The sequence below is a fragment of the Humulus lupulus genome, chromosome X, assembly GCF_963169125.1.
Source record: "Humulus lupulus chromosome X, drHumLupu1.1, whole genome shotgun sequence".
In the NCBI taxonomy this organism is placed as follows: Eukaryota; Viridiplantae; Streptophyta; class Magnoliopsida; order Rosales; family Cannabaceae; genus Humulus; species Humulus lupulus.
In genome coordinates, this window is record NC_084802.1 from 188339036 (window position 1) to 188355235 (window position 16200).

General features: G+C 35.3%; 1 protein-coding gene across 1 annotated transcript; it reads left to right on the top strand.

Moving 5' to 3' along the window:
* The first annotated feature begins 12555 nt into the window (after window positions 1-12555).
* LOC133807429 (stromal cell-derived factor 2-like protein) lies at window positions 12556-15354 on the top strand. Its single transcript, XM_062245761.1, has 6 exons — window positions 12556-13004; window positions 13147-13287; window positions 13792-13932; window positions 14348-14397; window positions 14487-14616; window positions 14968-15354. Exons 1-6 carry the CDS (start codon window positions 12900-12902, stop codon window positions 15049-15051), a joined length of 651 nt encoding a protein of 216 aa, XP_062101745.1. The 5' UTR covers window positions 12556-12899; the 3' UTR covers window positions 15052-15354.
* Window positions 15355-16200: the final 846 nt, after the last annotated feature.

Below are 16200 nucleotides of genomic sequence, written 5' to 3' on the forward strand. Positions count from 1 at the left end.
GAGTAGCATCAAGACGGGGACAAGCCATCTGTCCAGAAGAAGGCTTTCTTAAAGTTAGGTGGATGATTAGGAGGATCCTCAAACACCTTTTTCTCTTTGGGGTAGCTCGAAAGATAATAAAAGCCATCTCCTCCCCGAGCTCGGGAGGGGTTGCTTTTCAGACAGAAGAGGTATAAAATCTCCTGTGGAGAAGGTCCTTCCCACTTCAGCTCGTGGTATAGCGACCTCAAGGCAGACAAAACCCTGTAAGAATTAGTGTTGAGCTGGAACGGGGCCAACCCAACAAAGTCCGTGAAGTCCTTCAAGAAAGACTTCAAAGGCAGTAGCGCTCCTGGCTCCATGCCGCATATCTCAGCCTAATTTCAGGGTTTCCATTCCCTGGAGCATAGCAGCTTCGTTCATTAGAGGTCGGAGCTCGACACCTCAAGGAGCTTGATAACCGGAGACCATGGAAGGCCAGGATATCAGTTACCTGATTTATCGAAGTGAGCGAGCTCCAGTAGTGCTCGGTCTCAAAGAATTCCCTCCTCAGTTGCGAGGTAGAAGGCTCCCCCATGAGTGAAAATTGGAGCTCTCCCGAACTGTATGCAACAGTCACTTTTAACTTAGGATCGAGAGGGATCGGCCTGGGCCCTGAATTGGATTCTGGATAAAGAGCCTCCTGAAGAGTTCTCCTCTTCTTTTCTATGACCTCAACGATTTGGCAGCGATAGTGAGCTTGGGTCTCCTCCTGTTCACGCACGAGATCGTACTCACGAATTAAACGTTGATTCCGAGCAAACAACGACTCTGGGCTCGGGGTTTTGGGCGAGTAAGGGATTGCCAGCAACGACCCCCACTGTCTTTCCAGATTCTGTGACATCTAGCGAGAAAGAGAAAATGGTGAGGGCCATGCATGCAAGGGTTCAAGAATTGCGAGCTTGACAGGACAAGCTCGAAACTTAAGAACGAAATGAGCTCGATATTAAAACCCTTATTAAAGAGTCGAAACGTGTATTCTACGAAAAAAGAGGAGAGTGGACAAATATATTTTTTTTTTTAAAATCCCGAAATATCAAGGAAAGAGGGTGGCGGTTAGTCAGAAAATGTAATCTTGGGTATCGTGCGTTCTTTAAAAACCAAGATTTTGTACCCGATATCTTGGTGTGCAAGATATGTCATTTAAATTTTGAGACCCAGAAAAAATAAACCTTGTTCTACACCAAAACTGGATTTAGAACCAGTGATTTAAACCTAGCATGGAGACTTAAACGTAAAATCCTATTGGTCAAAAATCTCCTAGCGTGACAAACCAAGAAAGTAAACTAGTGCATTCACAGAAATAACAAGAACAGCACAGACGGAAAACTGGCATAAAGGAAAACAAAAAGATAATCAGATGCTTACACAATGATGGCGATTGCAGAGAAATCGTTGATTGAAGGAGAGGTTGCAGGTATGAGCTTACAGTCTCGAACAAACTGGCAGTCCTCTGCTTCCTCGGCCGAGAGAACATGCACAAGCAAAAAGTTCTCAGAGATAGTTTCTGGTTTTGCCTTTTTCTGATGAGTACAAGATAAAAGGAAGAAGATGATTTGGGGTCTTATATATAGATGGTAAAAAAGGATTAATCTGAACCATTGAACATAATCCATATAAAATCCAATAGATATGGATTGATGACATGATGGTACCGAAAAGGCGGCAGACGAACGATCGTGGGTGGATTTTCAAGGTACTCGAGTACCTTGAATGGGCAATACCCAACTGACACGTGTCCATTTTTAGGTATGGGACGGTGTGGTTCCCGAAGAATACTTTTGAGGGGGAAAAATGTTACACCCAGATTTCGAGCCATAAAGATTGTGACCTCGAAAGATGAATTCGTAATAAATGAACTTGTAAAGTCGGGAACATGTCCGAAATCTAAGCATCGAGCCGGCGAAGCAGAGACGACTTCGAAGATGATGGCCTCGAAGATCCTCACGAGCTCGAAAGACAGACCCCGAGGTACGTCTATTCTCGGGATGGCCTCGGATCAGGGCTCTGAGCCTGACGCGCATATGAGCTCGAAGTCATGTAGCCTCGGGAAGATGCTATAGCTCGAAAATCGATAAATACTCGGGTGAATAGGGGCTTGGAAATATAGGATAATAACTTTAAATATCCTAATGAATCATTTGTAAGAGACGCGGTCTACATTGATTACTATAAATCCCCTACAATCAAGGGATATTATTTGTTCAGTTATACGCCTCCTGATCTTCAGGGGACGTTTCCTTGTATATATGATTGCTGGCTTTTAATGCCATTTAATTTATTTGCATATACAGAATAACTTCCTGAAATATGTGGGATTGTATTCTGAAATCTTCTCTATAAATAGAGAAGTCATGCACCATTGTAAGGGATGAAATTTTTGTGATCTTGGGAAAGAACTTTGGAGAATTCATCCTTGAAGAATTTTCAGAGATCATCTTAAGTTTAATAACAAAGACTCGTGGACTAGGCAGATTTAACTGCTGAACCACGTAAAAAATCTCGTTTGTATTATCGTATTTCATTTGGCCATAACCGATAATTGTTTTCGTGCTCTTCTTTCACTGTTGACGAAAAATGGCGTCAACAGTTATAGGTGTATGGTATGCTTTGCATACTATTTGTCTTCCAAATCCCCTTATTCCTGATTTTCTTTTCAGAACAGAGAATATCAAATACTTAATATGATGTCCCTTTTTGCAGGATGCATTAGAGGGGTCCAAACCTTTGACAGCTTTCAGGTCTTTTGACAACCAAAATTGACAAATTGTCCGTGCCCCCGTACGTAGTAAAAGTGTATTATCAGCTTTCTTTGTCAAATAGAAAACATCAAAGCTGAAAGCTGGTTCTGGTTCTATCAGGTCAGTCTCATATATATTTATTCATATATATATCATATATAAATGGGAGTCATGGGTTGTGTATATATTTATGTTGAATTTGGGAGCAATCTAGATGTTTTTGGTTCTCCAAGGTCAGTTTCAGCTTGCCTGAATTTTTACCCCAAAATTTTCACTGGCTTTTTCTTGCTATTCTCCTGTCTTTTTCAAGAACCCAAAAAAATATTTCCTCTAAATTGCACAAAGAAGTAGTTTTATTCATCCTTGATATTAGAGTATATTGCTTTGCATACTAGGTTCCTAAAACAATGAATAAAATCCTAAAAAAAAAGCATAAACAATAGAAACAAGTCCCACAGTAAAGCGAATTGAATTAAACTAAAAGGAAAACTCATGAGTGCATTTTTTAGCATAAATAAAAGGAAAACTTCACCCCATATCAGTTGAAGTAGTAGCTTATACATTTTGATCATTAGAATTGTTTATGATGTTGGCAGTGAAAGATACACCTCTCTTATGCCTCTGAAGTACCCTAAGAGCCGATGTGGATCAGGATGGTTTTCTTTGATCACATCAATATTTTTGAAATGAAACAAAACAGAATAATATATAAGATAAAAAGAGGTAAACACATGAAGATAACAAACTCAAATACTATATATATACTATAAACAAACTATAAAAGGGAATTAAACAATATTGGACATGAAATTAAGCAAAACTTTTGTAGTGACACAATTTGTTCCATTGGAATCTAAATAATGCAGCATCATATCATTAGCCTAATGTGGTGTACGCATCTTCTCTATAAAGGTCTTCTTGGTGGTACATATATATATTCATATATTTATCTGTGTATATATATTATGTGGTTATGTTACTTTGTACAACTACTGATGTTTCTAGAGAAACTTAAGCAAATAAAATAAATATTTATTTATTTATTAATGGACTGTGTTCTGATTCGGGACCACCTTTTAGATTGATAAACTGCAAGTGCAACCACCATCTGAATTGGTATTTAAGGTGAAAGAAAGACCTTTACTATTTACCATTGCATGCATGGGATTATTTTGACATGAGTAACTAATATTGCTTTACAATTGCAAATATATATTTATATGACTTTAATTCCTGCCATGCCAGCTTTTAAATTGACCACCCATTGTTGAAGCTTAAAAGAAGATTTATTTTTTATGCATATTAGGCACATTAATTAGTCAAATTTTCTAGGAAATAATGTTGAAAGAAATGACTATGATATTGTCATTGTTTTTTGGGTGTTTGAGTAGAGCAAAGAGCTAAGATATGTTGATTTCACCGTTGGGTCTGTCTGACTCATCTGACCAATATGTTTCATTTCAAATATAGGTATAGTATAGTATAGATTTTAGGATGGCAATGTTCAAATGCAATTGGGTAGAAGACAAATATGTTATATCAAATGAGTTAGGATGTACTTTAGTGGATCTCAATAAAATAGGACATAAAGAAGAATCATTTATATTAGCAAGTCAAGCAAAACGAGTGTTCTATATTCAAGATCCATCAGATTCAAGATGGTCAATTGTACTTGCATCACAACCGAAATTCATAGGTGATGATGATGGTGATTATGAGATTGGAGAACTTCAAACTTTTGAGAAAGAAATTGGAGATACCAATGAATTTGAGGGAATCGAATCAATAGTTGGACCATATGTTCGATGAGATTGTGATGGAATTTGGATTGTAAGTTTGTATTTAAAATATTCCTATCATTTGTTTATTTTACATACTAATCTTTATACTTGTTTTTTTCTTGAATAGGATCATGGACAATCCTGAAGAGCATCCCGAAGAGGAACTTGAAGGCAATGCAGACGAAGGCATTGATGTAGAAGAGGCTGGTACTGAAGATCCAACAACAAAGAAGAAGATAAGTAGGCAAACTAAGGGGATAGTGCGATTGGCAAAAATAATTGATGACAAAATCAAAGGGATTAAGATAAATTTAAGGTTTAACAAGAGAGGGCAATCAATTGGAACTCCGGAGAGAGCGTTACAATGCTATTTGGGGATGCAAGAAAAGTCAATGGTGTCAATTACATATGATAATTGGCATGATGTTCCTGCTGCAACTTTAGAGAATGTTTTGGAAAGATGTAAATGTAAGAATGAAGGTAATCTTTTAATAAACTTGTATATTATTTATATTAACTTGTATTGTTTAACTTCGTAGCTAGCTTTTCATCTTAACGAGGGAATGAGAAAGGAAGTGATGAGTTCAGTAGGCATCAAGTGGAGGGCATTCAAAACATTTTTGACTAGAAGATTTGTAGCTCCTTTCATTACCAACCCACATTTATTGGAGGATAATCCCACTGCATTAGATGTGCCTCCAAAAAGATATAGCATTCCTGAGGAGGAATGGAAAAACTTCGTCACCAAAAGAAAAAGTAAAGAATTTCAAGTAAGTGTACAATACCAAGTTTCAATTTTTTTTTATTCATATATTAATTTATTGAAAAGTTAAATTATTCCAATTGGATTAGGAATTTAGTAAAAAACAAAAAGAGAGGCGTGCTGCTTTGGAGTATCCTCATCATTCATCACGACGCAGTTATAAAGAAATAGAATTTGACATTGTAAGTGAGCTTTTACTACTATTTTTAATTTTGTAATTATTTTATATACAACTAATTGAGTTTTATTTTGTTATAGCAAACTAAACTAGGCACATATGAGCCAATAGACCGATCTATACTTTGGAAGGAGGCAAGGAAAGATGCATCAGGAAATTATGTAAATGAACGTGACATGCTTATAGGAGATGCCATTGTATGTTGTAAACTATATGAACTTGGATTCTTTTTTATCCTTCATTATATTTTATTACTAAATTTATGAAATTAAATATTGTAGGATGACCTTCTAGATCAAAGAAACGAGGGGACACTTGTAGAAGTTGGGACAAACGATATATTGACACAAGTGTTAGGGAAAAAGGAGCATCCTGGTAGAGTAAGAGGCCAAAGTCATGGCGTTACACAAAGAGACTACTTTTTGAAGCCAGCAGGAGGTTTTAGTGGACTTCAACAATATCAATTTCAATTTCAACAACACCAATCGCAAAAATACTTAGATGACTTTAAAAAGTTAGAGCAATCCTTTGAGCAAAGACTACGTAGTCAAGCTGAACAATTTGAAGCAGAACGAAAACGAGAAAGAGAAGAACGAGAACGAGAACGAGAGTTGTTTTTGACAAAGTTTACAGAATTAGCAAATCAAATTTCATCATTAAAAGGAAGTGAAGTGAGTTTGCCTACGATAGTTTCACCATCAAGTGAGACCCCTACACCAATGGAGGTGGTAAACGAGTCTTTAATTTCTTCAAAAGTATTTTATTCTTCACCTATTTATATTATTATTGAAGAAAATATCTATTATGACATAAATATTATTTTTGTCCTCATCGTGAGCCTATAGGATAATCAGAAGTCTAGATTATTGGCAGAAAATGGTGATATTGTTGCTATTGGACGAATAATGGCAACAAGCGGAACAATTCATTGTGTTGACTTAAGAGAGGGTAACTATCGTGTGCGGGTGGATGAGTGCTGCAATAATGATGCTAAACTTATTTTTCCTATTAAGGATGAGATCATTTTTGTACGTCATGCTGTCGGTTACTTTGTTGAGTGGCCATCTCATCTGATCATTCCATACGATTCAAATTTGGTAAGATATCAACAAACAATTATATTTACTGATTAAATTATTTTTCAAGACTAACATGTGTTACTTTCATGTTGAAGCTACCTAAGAAGACAAAGAAGCAAAAAAGAAATAGTTCACCAACACCTAATGCCCCAATGACACAAGACAAGTCTCATCCTTCCCAAAGACTTCCTAGTCAAAATGAAGTAGTGTCGAGTAAAGCTAGTGCCTCGATACTCTTCAAGATTCCTAGTGGGGTTCCTCACTCTCTCAAGTGTTTATTAACTACTGTGAAGTATGTGGAGCCAAGTTTCATGGTCAAAGTTTCGATGGATTTCGAGATATTAGGTCATGAGAATGATTTATATATCTCACAAGAAGATATGGTCCACTTTGGCTTAATGGAGGAGATTGGAGCATCATGTATATCGTTATATATCAGGTATCAAAGATTTTTTAAAACCATTATAAGTTTGTAGATAACTTATTTTATAAATTTAACAAAGATATATGTTTTTTATGTAGGATTTTATACTTCCAATTAGTGAAAAGAGAGATCAGTCACTTTTTTCGTTTTGTTGAGCCAATTTGGTTATCAAATGTTGGATCCACTGAAGAAGAACGAGTTGAATGGGTATCAAAGCATATGATTGATTCAAATCCGGGTCAAATGTGGTTGTTGCCATATCATAAGGGGTAAGTTTTTTTACTTTTAGTATTTTGTTAGTGATTATATATAATATTAATAATGAAATATTTTTGTGTTTCTGTTAGAAACCATTGGATGCTTATAATAATGGATTTTGATCACCAATTGTGCTATTTCCTGGATTCTCTTGATAATTTTCCACCAGACGAATTCAAATCTCTCATTTCTTGGTAATAATCTAACCAATTAACTATGTACTCTTAAATTCATTTAAAAATTAACAACATATAAATGTTTATGTTTTTATTGCATAGTGTCTTTCAACATTTGCGCACAAATAATGCGAAAACTAAGGAAGTCGCGTGGAGAACTGTTAAGTGTCCTCGTCAACCATCAAAATCAGTACAATGTGGATTCTATGTTATGAGGATGATGAAAGACTTCATGAAAAATGAGTTTTCAATGCGATGGCTAACTAGTAAAGTAAGTGAAAATATTTATTATTAAAGTTACAGCTTTACCTCAAGATTAAGTATATTAATTCAACTCACACAAGGAATTTTGTTTTAGTGTCGCGGGAAGAACTCTTACACAAATGATGAGATCAATGAAGTACGTGAAGAATGGGCACAATGCGTTATGGATTTGATGAGTACTACATAAGTCTACTCACTTTTGTTAACTTAGACTTTTAAAGAGATATACTTAGAATAGCTTAGACTTTCTTGGAGATACACACACTTTTATTGTCTAACTATAGTTTACACTTTTGTTGCTTATATGAGTAATTTTGTAATTAACTTAAGACTTATCATTATTTTGGATATTTAATTCAAATTCTAGTATTTTATATTACAATGATATATGTATTGTTTTGTTATGTTTGTTTGTATAAAAAGCATGATTTGTTTTAGCATAATACACTTTTAATGAAAAATAAAAAACACCATAAGTCGGTTGGGAACCGACTTACCCTGTTTTACACTAGAGGTCGGTGTGCCACACCGACCTATCATGATTTACACTAGAGGTCAGTTTGCAACTGACTTACCCTGTTTTACACCATAGGTCGGTGTGCAACCGACCTACCATGTCTTGCACTAGAGGTCGGTGTGTAATCGACCTACCATGGCTTACACCAGAGGTCAGTTGGCGCCAAACCGACCTCTAGTGTAAGACATGGTAGGTCGGTTTGCAACCGACTTACCATATCTTACACCATAAGTCGGTTTGCAACCGACCTACCATGTCTTACACCAAAGGTCGGTTTAGCAACAACCGACCTACTATGTTTTTACATCATAAGTCACTGCATGGGAAGTCAGTTCCCAACCGACTTATGAACATTCAGAAGTTGGTTTTTAACAGACTTATCGTGTAATTTTTGTAGTAGTGGGCGTTGCAATGAGTCTCGCTGACCGGTCACATTCCACTGAGAAGAATGACTTCGCTGAGACGTGCCTTAAGAGCCGAGGGCGTGCTATGCTGAGAAGAGATCTGAGAAGAGCTAGGTGAAGAGCCTTGAGTGATGTGCCTGACAATATAAGGATCATCTTCGGAAGGTTGTCAAGTTGTCTGTTTTACTCTTGCCATTGGGCTATACCTTTTCAAGAAGTCTTCCTCACTGAACAAATATAAAGCGGAGCGAGGGAGAATCCTTTTCACCCTTTCCAAGAACTCCTAGGGAGTACACTCGCTTACTGACTTGTTTGATGAAGAGGAGCTGGACATCTGCAACAAAATAAAAATAAAGAATAAAGTTAGTAAGTGAACATACTGAAGCCAATAGCTGGGGGCATATGAGCAAAAATGAACAAATCAGGAGAAAAAATCTATATAGGGGTCGGCCCAGTGAGACTAAACCTGGGTCGACCACCTTGAATCCATAAGATTGCAAAGCATGAAAGATGGAGCATAGGTGGTCGGCCTACCACCTTAGGCCGACCACCCCAGGGATGCAAACCTCAGAAAAATGCCAGAGGACTAAAGTTCAAGTCTCCAATAAAAATAATTTGTATAGTATAAGGAAGACCCTAAAGAGATCAGTTGAGAAGAGAAAAAATTATTTTTAGGGTCTCAGGTGGTCGACTTATGCTTGGGCCGACCACCCTGAATCCCTGGAAGTTGCCCAAGGGTGTGGGGGTCGACCCATGAGGGAATATTCATCCCTGAAAATCGCCTATACTAGGGTTTGGAATCCTAGAAACTGCCAAGCTAGTGATCTCAAAGAGGTGCCTGGCCTAGGGTTTTACATCCCTGGAAGTCGCCTATCATAGGCTTCACAAACCTGAAATCGCAGGTGTTAGGGTTTGTAACCCTGGAAATCGTCCAGGCTAAGGAATTTCACAGAGAAATCATAACTTGATTCAAATAAGTCAATTATTTTGGATCAAAATAAAACAAATCAAGAAGATTTAGACAAAATTCCTCAAAGATTCAAAGTATTTCCTCTAAATCTAAGCACATTTAAATTAAATGGTGTAAGGATTAGGAGAAAGTACTTACCAAAGATCCGAATTTGATGAAGAATTAAAGAAATTAGGCTTGGAGACTCCTATGGGTGTGGCGCATAGAGCAAGGGAATGAGTAGTGGGGCCCTACTTATAACCTCTCAGGCTGACAAGATTTTTTAGGAATTCAAATTTCCCTAAAAAATATCTGGTATGGTTAAAATTTCAAATTTCTTGAAAAATATCTACATTTTTAGGAATTTAAAATTCCTTGAAAAATATCTTATATTTTTAGGAATTAAAATTCCTTGAAAAATATTTTGTATTTTTAGGAATTAATATCCTTGGAAAATATATTATATTTTTAGGACGTTAAAATTCCTTGAAAAATATATTATATTTTTAGGATTTCAAATTTTCTTGAAAAATATACTGGATTTTTAGGAAATTAATTAACCTTGAAAAATCTAATTATTTTTAGGAATTACCAATTATCCTTGAAAAATTCGTGCTGAGCAAATTATCGACAGTTAAAAAAGTATTACGTAATGTCCCGAGGGACTTGGCTGTTAAAGTACTGCTACGGTATGTTTCTCGGGCCAGGATCAAGTTTACCGTAATGTTGAATACATTACAATAAACTTGGGCAAATGTTATCCCTAAAAATATGAGGATGACGTGGTGAATGAGAATGCGGCACGTGGCATCACAAATCAGAGAAAAACGACGAAGTATTGAGAAAAGACTAATGAGCAAAAAAGATAGGTCTAGGACCTATAGGGAAGTTGACCAGGCCTAAACCCCCTAGGGGTGGTCGGCCTAAGCATGCCCAAGAACCCCCGGGGGTGGTCGGTCTGACCCCAACCCTTAAGGGTGGTCGGCCGCAGTGTGCCCAAGAGCCCTTAGGGATGGTTGGTCTGACCCCTACCTCAGGGGTGGTCGGCCTGACATGCTCAAGAACCACCTGGGTGGTCGGCCTACCCTATTCTTCATAGGGTGGTCGAGCTAAACTCCTAACTACACTTCATTGAGAAATACTCGCACTAGTTCAAACTGAGATCAAACAGGTCTAGCACCCAGAGGATTAACAGGTCCAGCACCCAGAGGGTCATCGAGCCTAACACCCAGGTCTCATAGACCAACCAAGACTTAACATTTTCCCAGAGGTTTCAACCGTGCATTATCTACCACGATCTCATAATCATGGGGAGGTGGACACGTATCTCCACTACCTAATAATCGTGTACCAAACCACGATCCCAGTATTACTGATCATGTAACAACCCTTGAGTACTATAAATAAAGGACCCGGGGCTTCATTTCAAATGATCGTTTTTTCTGGAATTTTTGGGATCTGACAAATATTTTGGGGGGAGAAACTCTGGGCAAATTAGAAACGAGTGAATACTTTTGTTCATTAGTGTAGTTGTCGAGTGATTCAATACTAAAAGCTAAGTCGATTAGGTTATTAATGTTCATCAGAACAGGACTGAACCACTATAAAAATTCTGTGTGTTTGTTTAAGATATTTGTACTCTATCGTTTATTATATTTATTTCGTTCAAAATGTGTCATATACTGTACATACGACCATTGATCAATTTCATATGTAAACAAAGTCAATATCTTAAAAATATCATATTTTAATTTGTTTAATTATTACAATCTACCGTTAAATATAAGAATATTCTGTTAAATATAAGAATATTCCTTTAAATTTAACGAGAAAAAAATAAAAAATTGTTAAAACCAAAAATTTATGTTATCAACACACTTTTTATATAGAAGAGATTTATATCAATAATTTCTATATATATGACATTTAAACACAACATTGACATAGATATATATTTATATGGCTACATAACATATATATAAATTATAATAATATTTAAAAAGAAATTAATAATATAATAGAAAAAGTCATAGTGTAGAGTAGTATACATGTATCAATTATTTTTAGTTTCCAACGTAACTCGCAATGTCCTTGGGTGATTTTGACGAAGAAAAATAGCTCTAATCATATTAATATCATACATGAATTTTAAATTTAAGTTTGTTGCAATTTTTTTCCAAAAAAAAATTGTTTCTAGTTGATAATAGATTATGTTATGTTAAATGTTTAATATGATATTATTCTAATATTTGAAGTTTAAGTTTAATTAAATTTTATTTAAATTATAATACATATGGTTTTATTATTTTTAAAATTATCGAAAAAAATAAAAGACACTAAAAAGTAGGAGTGACAATTTGAGTTACGACACGACACGATTAAGGGAAACGCGAATACGACACGTTTACTAATCATGTCGTGTTCGTGTTTGAGTTTTTGACACGTTTAATAATCGTGTCATATTCGTATTTTTTAATAATCGTATCGTGTCATAATCATGTTAGACATGATAACACGAATAATTTGCATGTGTTTCATGATTTTTTTCATATAATTATGATTAATCGTATCATAATCATGTTATCGTGTTCGTGTCGTGTCGTGTCATGTTGACTCGTTTAATAATCATGTTGTATTCGTATTTTTGACACATTTAATAATTATATCGTATTCATATTTACCTTAATTATATCTTATCATATTCATGTCGAAATGATTCTAATATGTTTACACGAATAACCAACGTACTAAAAAAAAATATATATGATTTTCCGTGATTACACTACACAGAAGGGATATAGAATGAGTTTCGAGGACTTGAAGGATTGGGAAAAGACTCGGTAAGTTTCGTAACGGACATTGACTTCAGTCCACTAAAAACATTCCACATCATTCAAATTACACGTGGAGTTGATTTATTGGCTATTCCCATGTCATCATACGTGTCAACTCAAATAAGCAAACAGCTTCAAAAACCCGTTACTTTTTTATTTCTCGTCAAACCCAAATATTTAATTTCACAGTTACATAGACAGAAGAGGAGAAACCTTTTAACCCATATGGTCACCACACCAGATCGAATCCCCCAAATCCCCAATTAGATTTAGAACCCTGACTCCCAATTCCGCTTCGCATTCACACCCTAATTTTATCTTTGTTGGTCTCTCACCGTGGCTTCCTCCTCAGGATCGTCGGGGTTGACTCGAAGAAAGACCTCTTCTTCCCCTTCATCTTCCTCTCCACCTTCAGCTGGGTCTACTCGGGTTGTGCTCAGAGAATCGAGATCGCCTTCTCAGTCTGATCTTCCTTTTTGGCAACAGAACTGGTTTATTGGGCTGCTCTTCGTAATGGCTATTGGTTTCTTTGCTCTTGCTCTTTTCCTTTTTCTCAACCTCGATCTCGATAACGGCTACGTTTCCTCGGCTAATGCGGCCACTTCTGAGGGTGTCGAGGTTTTTTTTTTTTTTTTTTTTGGCAAAACTTCAAATGTGTTATTCGTTTATATGGCCGATAGAGAAATTTTCTGAAATTTGTTCGTGCTGGTGCTTAAATAAGTAAACGTAGATTTACGCGTTTGTTGTTTGGTTTGATCAGATTACTTATGGGACGGTGCTTAAGCTGATGCACGAGAGGACCAAATTTCGATTGCATTCGCATGACGTGCCCTATGGTTCTGGTAGTGGGCAACAATCAGTTACTGGTTTTCCCAATGTTGACGATGCCAATAGCTATTGGGTACTTTCTTTCTCTGGTTGTGCTTTTAATTTAGTGTTATTGTAGGTTCTATGTGCTATCAGAAAGGTCTAGTTGATGTGATAATTATTCATTTACAAAACATCCAGAGAAAAAGAAGAGATCAAGAATAAAGATCCAGAAGTTTGATATGTAACGTTGGATTACTTTGAGATTATGCTAATTTTATATTGAGAATTGGAGAAAACATTATTTGAGTTTGATTTATCTTTAATGGGCCTGGTTACACGCTGCTAGACGTAATTTTTGTTCTCTAGATATGCATGTTTTATGAAATTATACTATGAATTAAGTTGCTTAATGAGCACGGATTCTACTTCTAATTTGATAGGTTTTGTGAGAAATCTCCTTTCTTCCTCTTTTGTCCATAATTGTTTTTTGGACCGATTGTTAAATCTTGATAGTCTTTAAGGACTGTCTGTAAGAGGTGGAAGTTTCTCAGAACATGTGAAACAATAAATTTATTACAGTAAATATGTATTGCAGATTGTTAGGCCAATACCTGAAACTTCTGCTAAACAAGGTGATTCCATCGAAGGTGGCACAGTCATTAGGCTGCAACACATGCGGACTAGGAAATGGCTACACAGCCATATGCACGCATCCCCAATTACAGGAAACCAAGAGGTAAGTTTCAGACATTTTATTGTTTTTATGGACTATACAATTCATTTCTCTTGAGACTTTCATTAGCGATGTTTGATAGGGAAATATAATTGCTGTTTTTCTTTAATCAGTGATGCTAGTGATTTAGTATACTTTAGGGACTATCAATCTATTTGGAAGGTACCAGTAGCTGCATTTTGGATGCTGGTGAATTAGTGTACTTTGAGGGACTGTCATTCTGCCAAAGTATTTTGAATTTGAAATTTGCATCTATGCTTTGCATTTGAATTGGTGCTTTGCAACTTGGTAACCGTGCAGTTCATGCTACTAGCTTCTCGCGTCTTTTCACTAGTGGATGACATGTATTGTTTCTGGCTTCTATATTCTTCTTCTGTTTATTCGTGATTAATTGGTTTGCACATCATGCTTGGTACAGGTAAGCTGCTTTGGGGGGGAGAATGAGTCTGACACTGGTGATCACTGGAGGTGAGACCAAATTATAATTATTTATGGGAGGTCTGGTTTAGTCATCTTTGTTGTCGTTATTGATGGTAAATGTGGGTAATATGTTACAGGCTTCTGATCGAAGGGAGTGGGAAGACCTGGAAGCAAAATCAAAGGATTCGCCTTCAGCACATTGACACGGGTGCCATGCTACATAGTCATGACAAAAAGTATACACGCATAGCTGGAGGGCAGCAGGAGGTAAGAGCAAAAAAACATATAATAGCATTAGCTATCTCAAGTGATTGGGTGTGTGAATGCGTCTAAGTGGTTCATGCTTTAAATCCTCGTAAATAGCATTAGTGTTGTGGGCTCACAAATTATTTCTCGTTAAGTTGCACAATTTATACGCCACTTTGTTGGTTGATTAGTAGTGGTGACATGATGAAACTGTAACAAATTTCTTAATTATTAATGAGAACTGATCCAAATCACGATTTACTAGTTGGGATATTATATGCTTTTCATTTTCTTTTAACTTCAAGACAAACTTTCATGCTTGATTAATATGTTATAAAGTTTCCTTCTAACAACTTAAATGAATTGGCACAGGTTTGTTCTGTCGCAGAAAAGCGTCCAGACAATGTTTGGTTGGCAGCTGAAGGCGTCTACCTCCCTGTCACTGAAACCAAGTAGAATTTGATCGTGTCACCGTGAATTTACTACTCAGTACAAAGCAGGTACAATGGGTTTTGGCTTGTTTTGGTGGATGGTACCTGATCTCGTAACAGTTGTAGATGTCTTACTACTAAATGAGAGAGGATACCTATTAAAATTAATGTTATGTAGTTTCTCACCTCCATATGAGAGGAAAAAAGATGTGTCATTGCCCCTTTTGATGGGGGAACGTCTGTGCTCTGATATGTGACATGTACCCCCGTACCAAATACGCATTACTTTCTATGACCTAAAGTTTGTCTCTCAAGGCATTTGGGCTTACGCTCAAGGCCTCAAAATATAAGTTTTAAGGTTATTTAAAAAAATAAAATAATTTGGACATTTACTTTATTTTTATGGTTTTTTTATTTGGAAGATCATATTAATAGAATTTTCTTTCTATAAATTTGAAAAAATATATAATTATGTGACATTCTTTATCATAGTTATGTTTTTATTTATTTTGAAATTAATTTTTTTTTTCATTTTTAATTATATTTTAAGTTTTTTTTTTTAAATTCCCTTGTTTTTTCTTTCATTTTGTTGTTTTTTTTTTCATTTTTTTTTACTAATTTTTTCTTTAGTCAATTTTTCTCTATCTATTTTTTCATTATTTTTCTTCTCTTTTATTTTTTTTATTTTTATTCATTTATCTATTTTTTTTCTTTCATTTGTATTTTTTGTTTTTTTTTTCTTCATATTTTTTCAGTTTTTTCCACTTTTTTTTTTTTTCAGGTTTTTCCTTTTATTTTTTCTTTATTTTAGTGTTTACTATTTTCTCCTTCCATTTTTTTTTTTACATATATGGGTTTTTTCTTTCTTTATTTTTCTCTTTTTCCATTTTTTTCCATCTTCACTTTATTTTATTTTATTATAAAAAATTTTCCGTTCATCTTTTTTTTTTTCATTATTTTTCTTCTTCTTTTCATTTTTATTTATTTATCATTTCTTCTGTTTTGTTTTTTTTTTCTTTTTTTTTGTACTTAATTATTTTCTCCTTTCATTTTTTATTGTTTTTTTATAGTTTTTTTCACTATGTGAAAAAAAATTAAAATAATTTTTTTCAGCATTTTTTTTATTATAATAAAAACAATAAAAATATGGAAACATGAATGAGTAACCAAAGAA

Excerpts from the sequence above, each read along its gene's own strand:
- LOC133807429 (XM_062245761.1), top strand. The coding sequence starts at position 12,900 with ATGGCTATTGGTTTCTTTGCTCTTGCTCTTTTCCTTTTTCTCAACCTC. Across the intron at positions 13,005-13,146 it reads CCACTTCTGAGGGTGTCGAG|ATTACTTATGGGACGGTGCT; the intron begins GTTTTTTTTTTT and ends TGGTTTGATCAG. Across the intron at positions 13,933-14,347 it reads CAATTACAGGAAACCAAGAG|GTAAGCTGCTTTGGGGGGGA; the intron begins GTAAGTTTCAGA and ends TGCTTGGTACAG.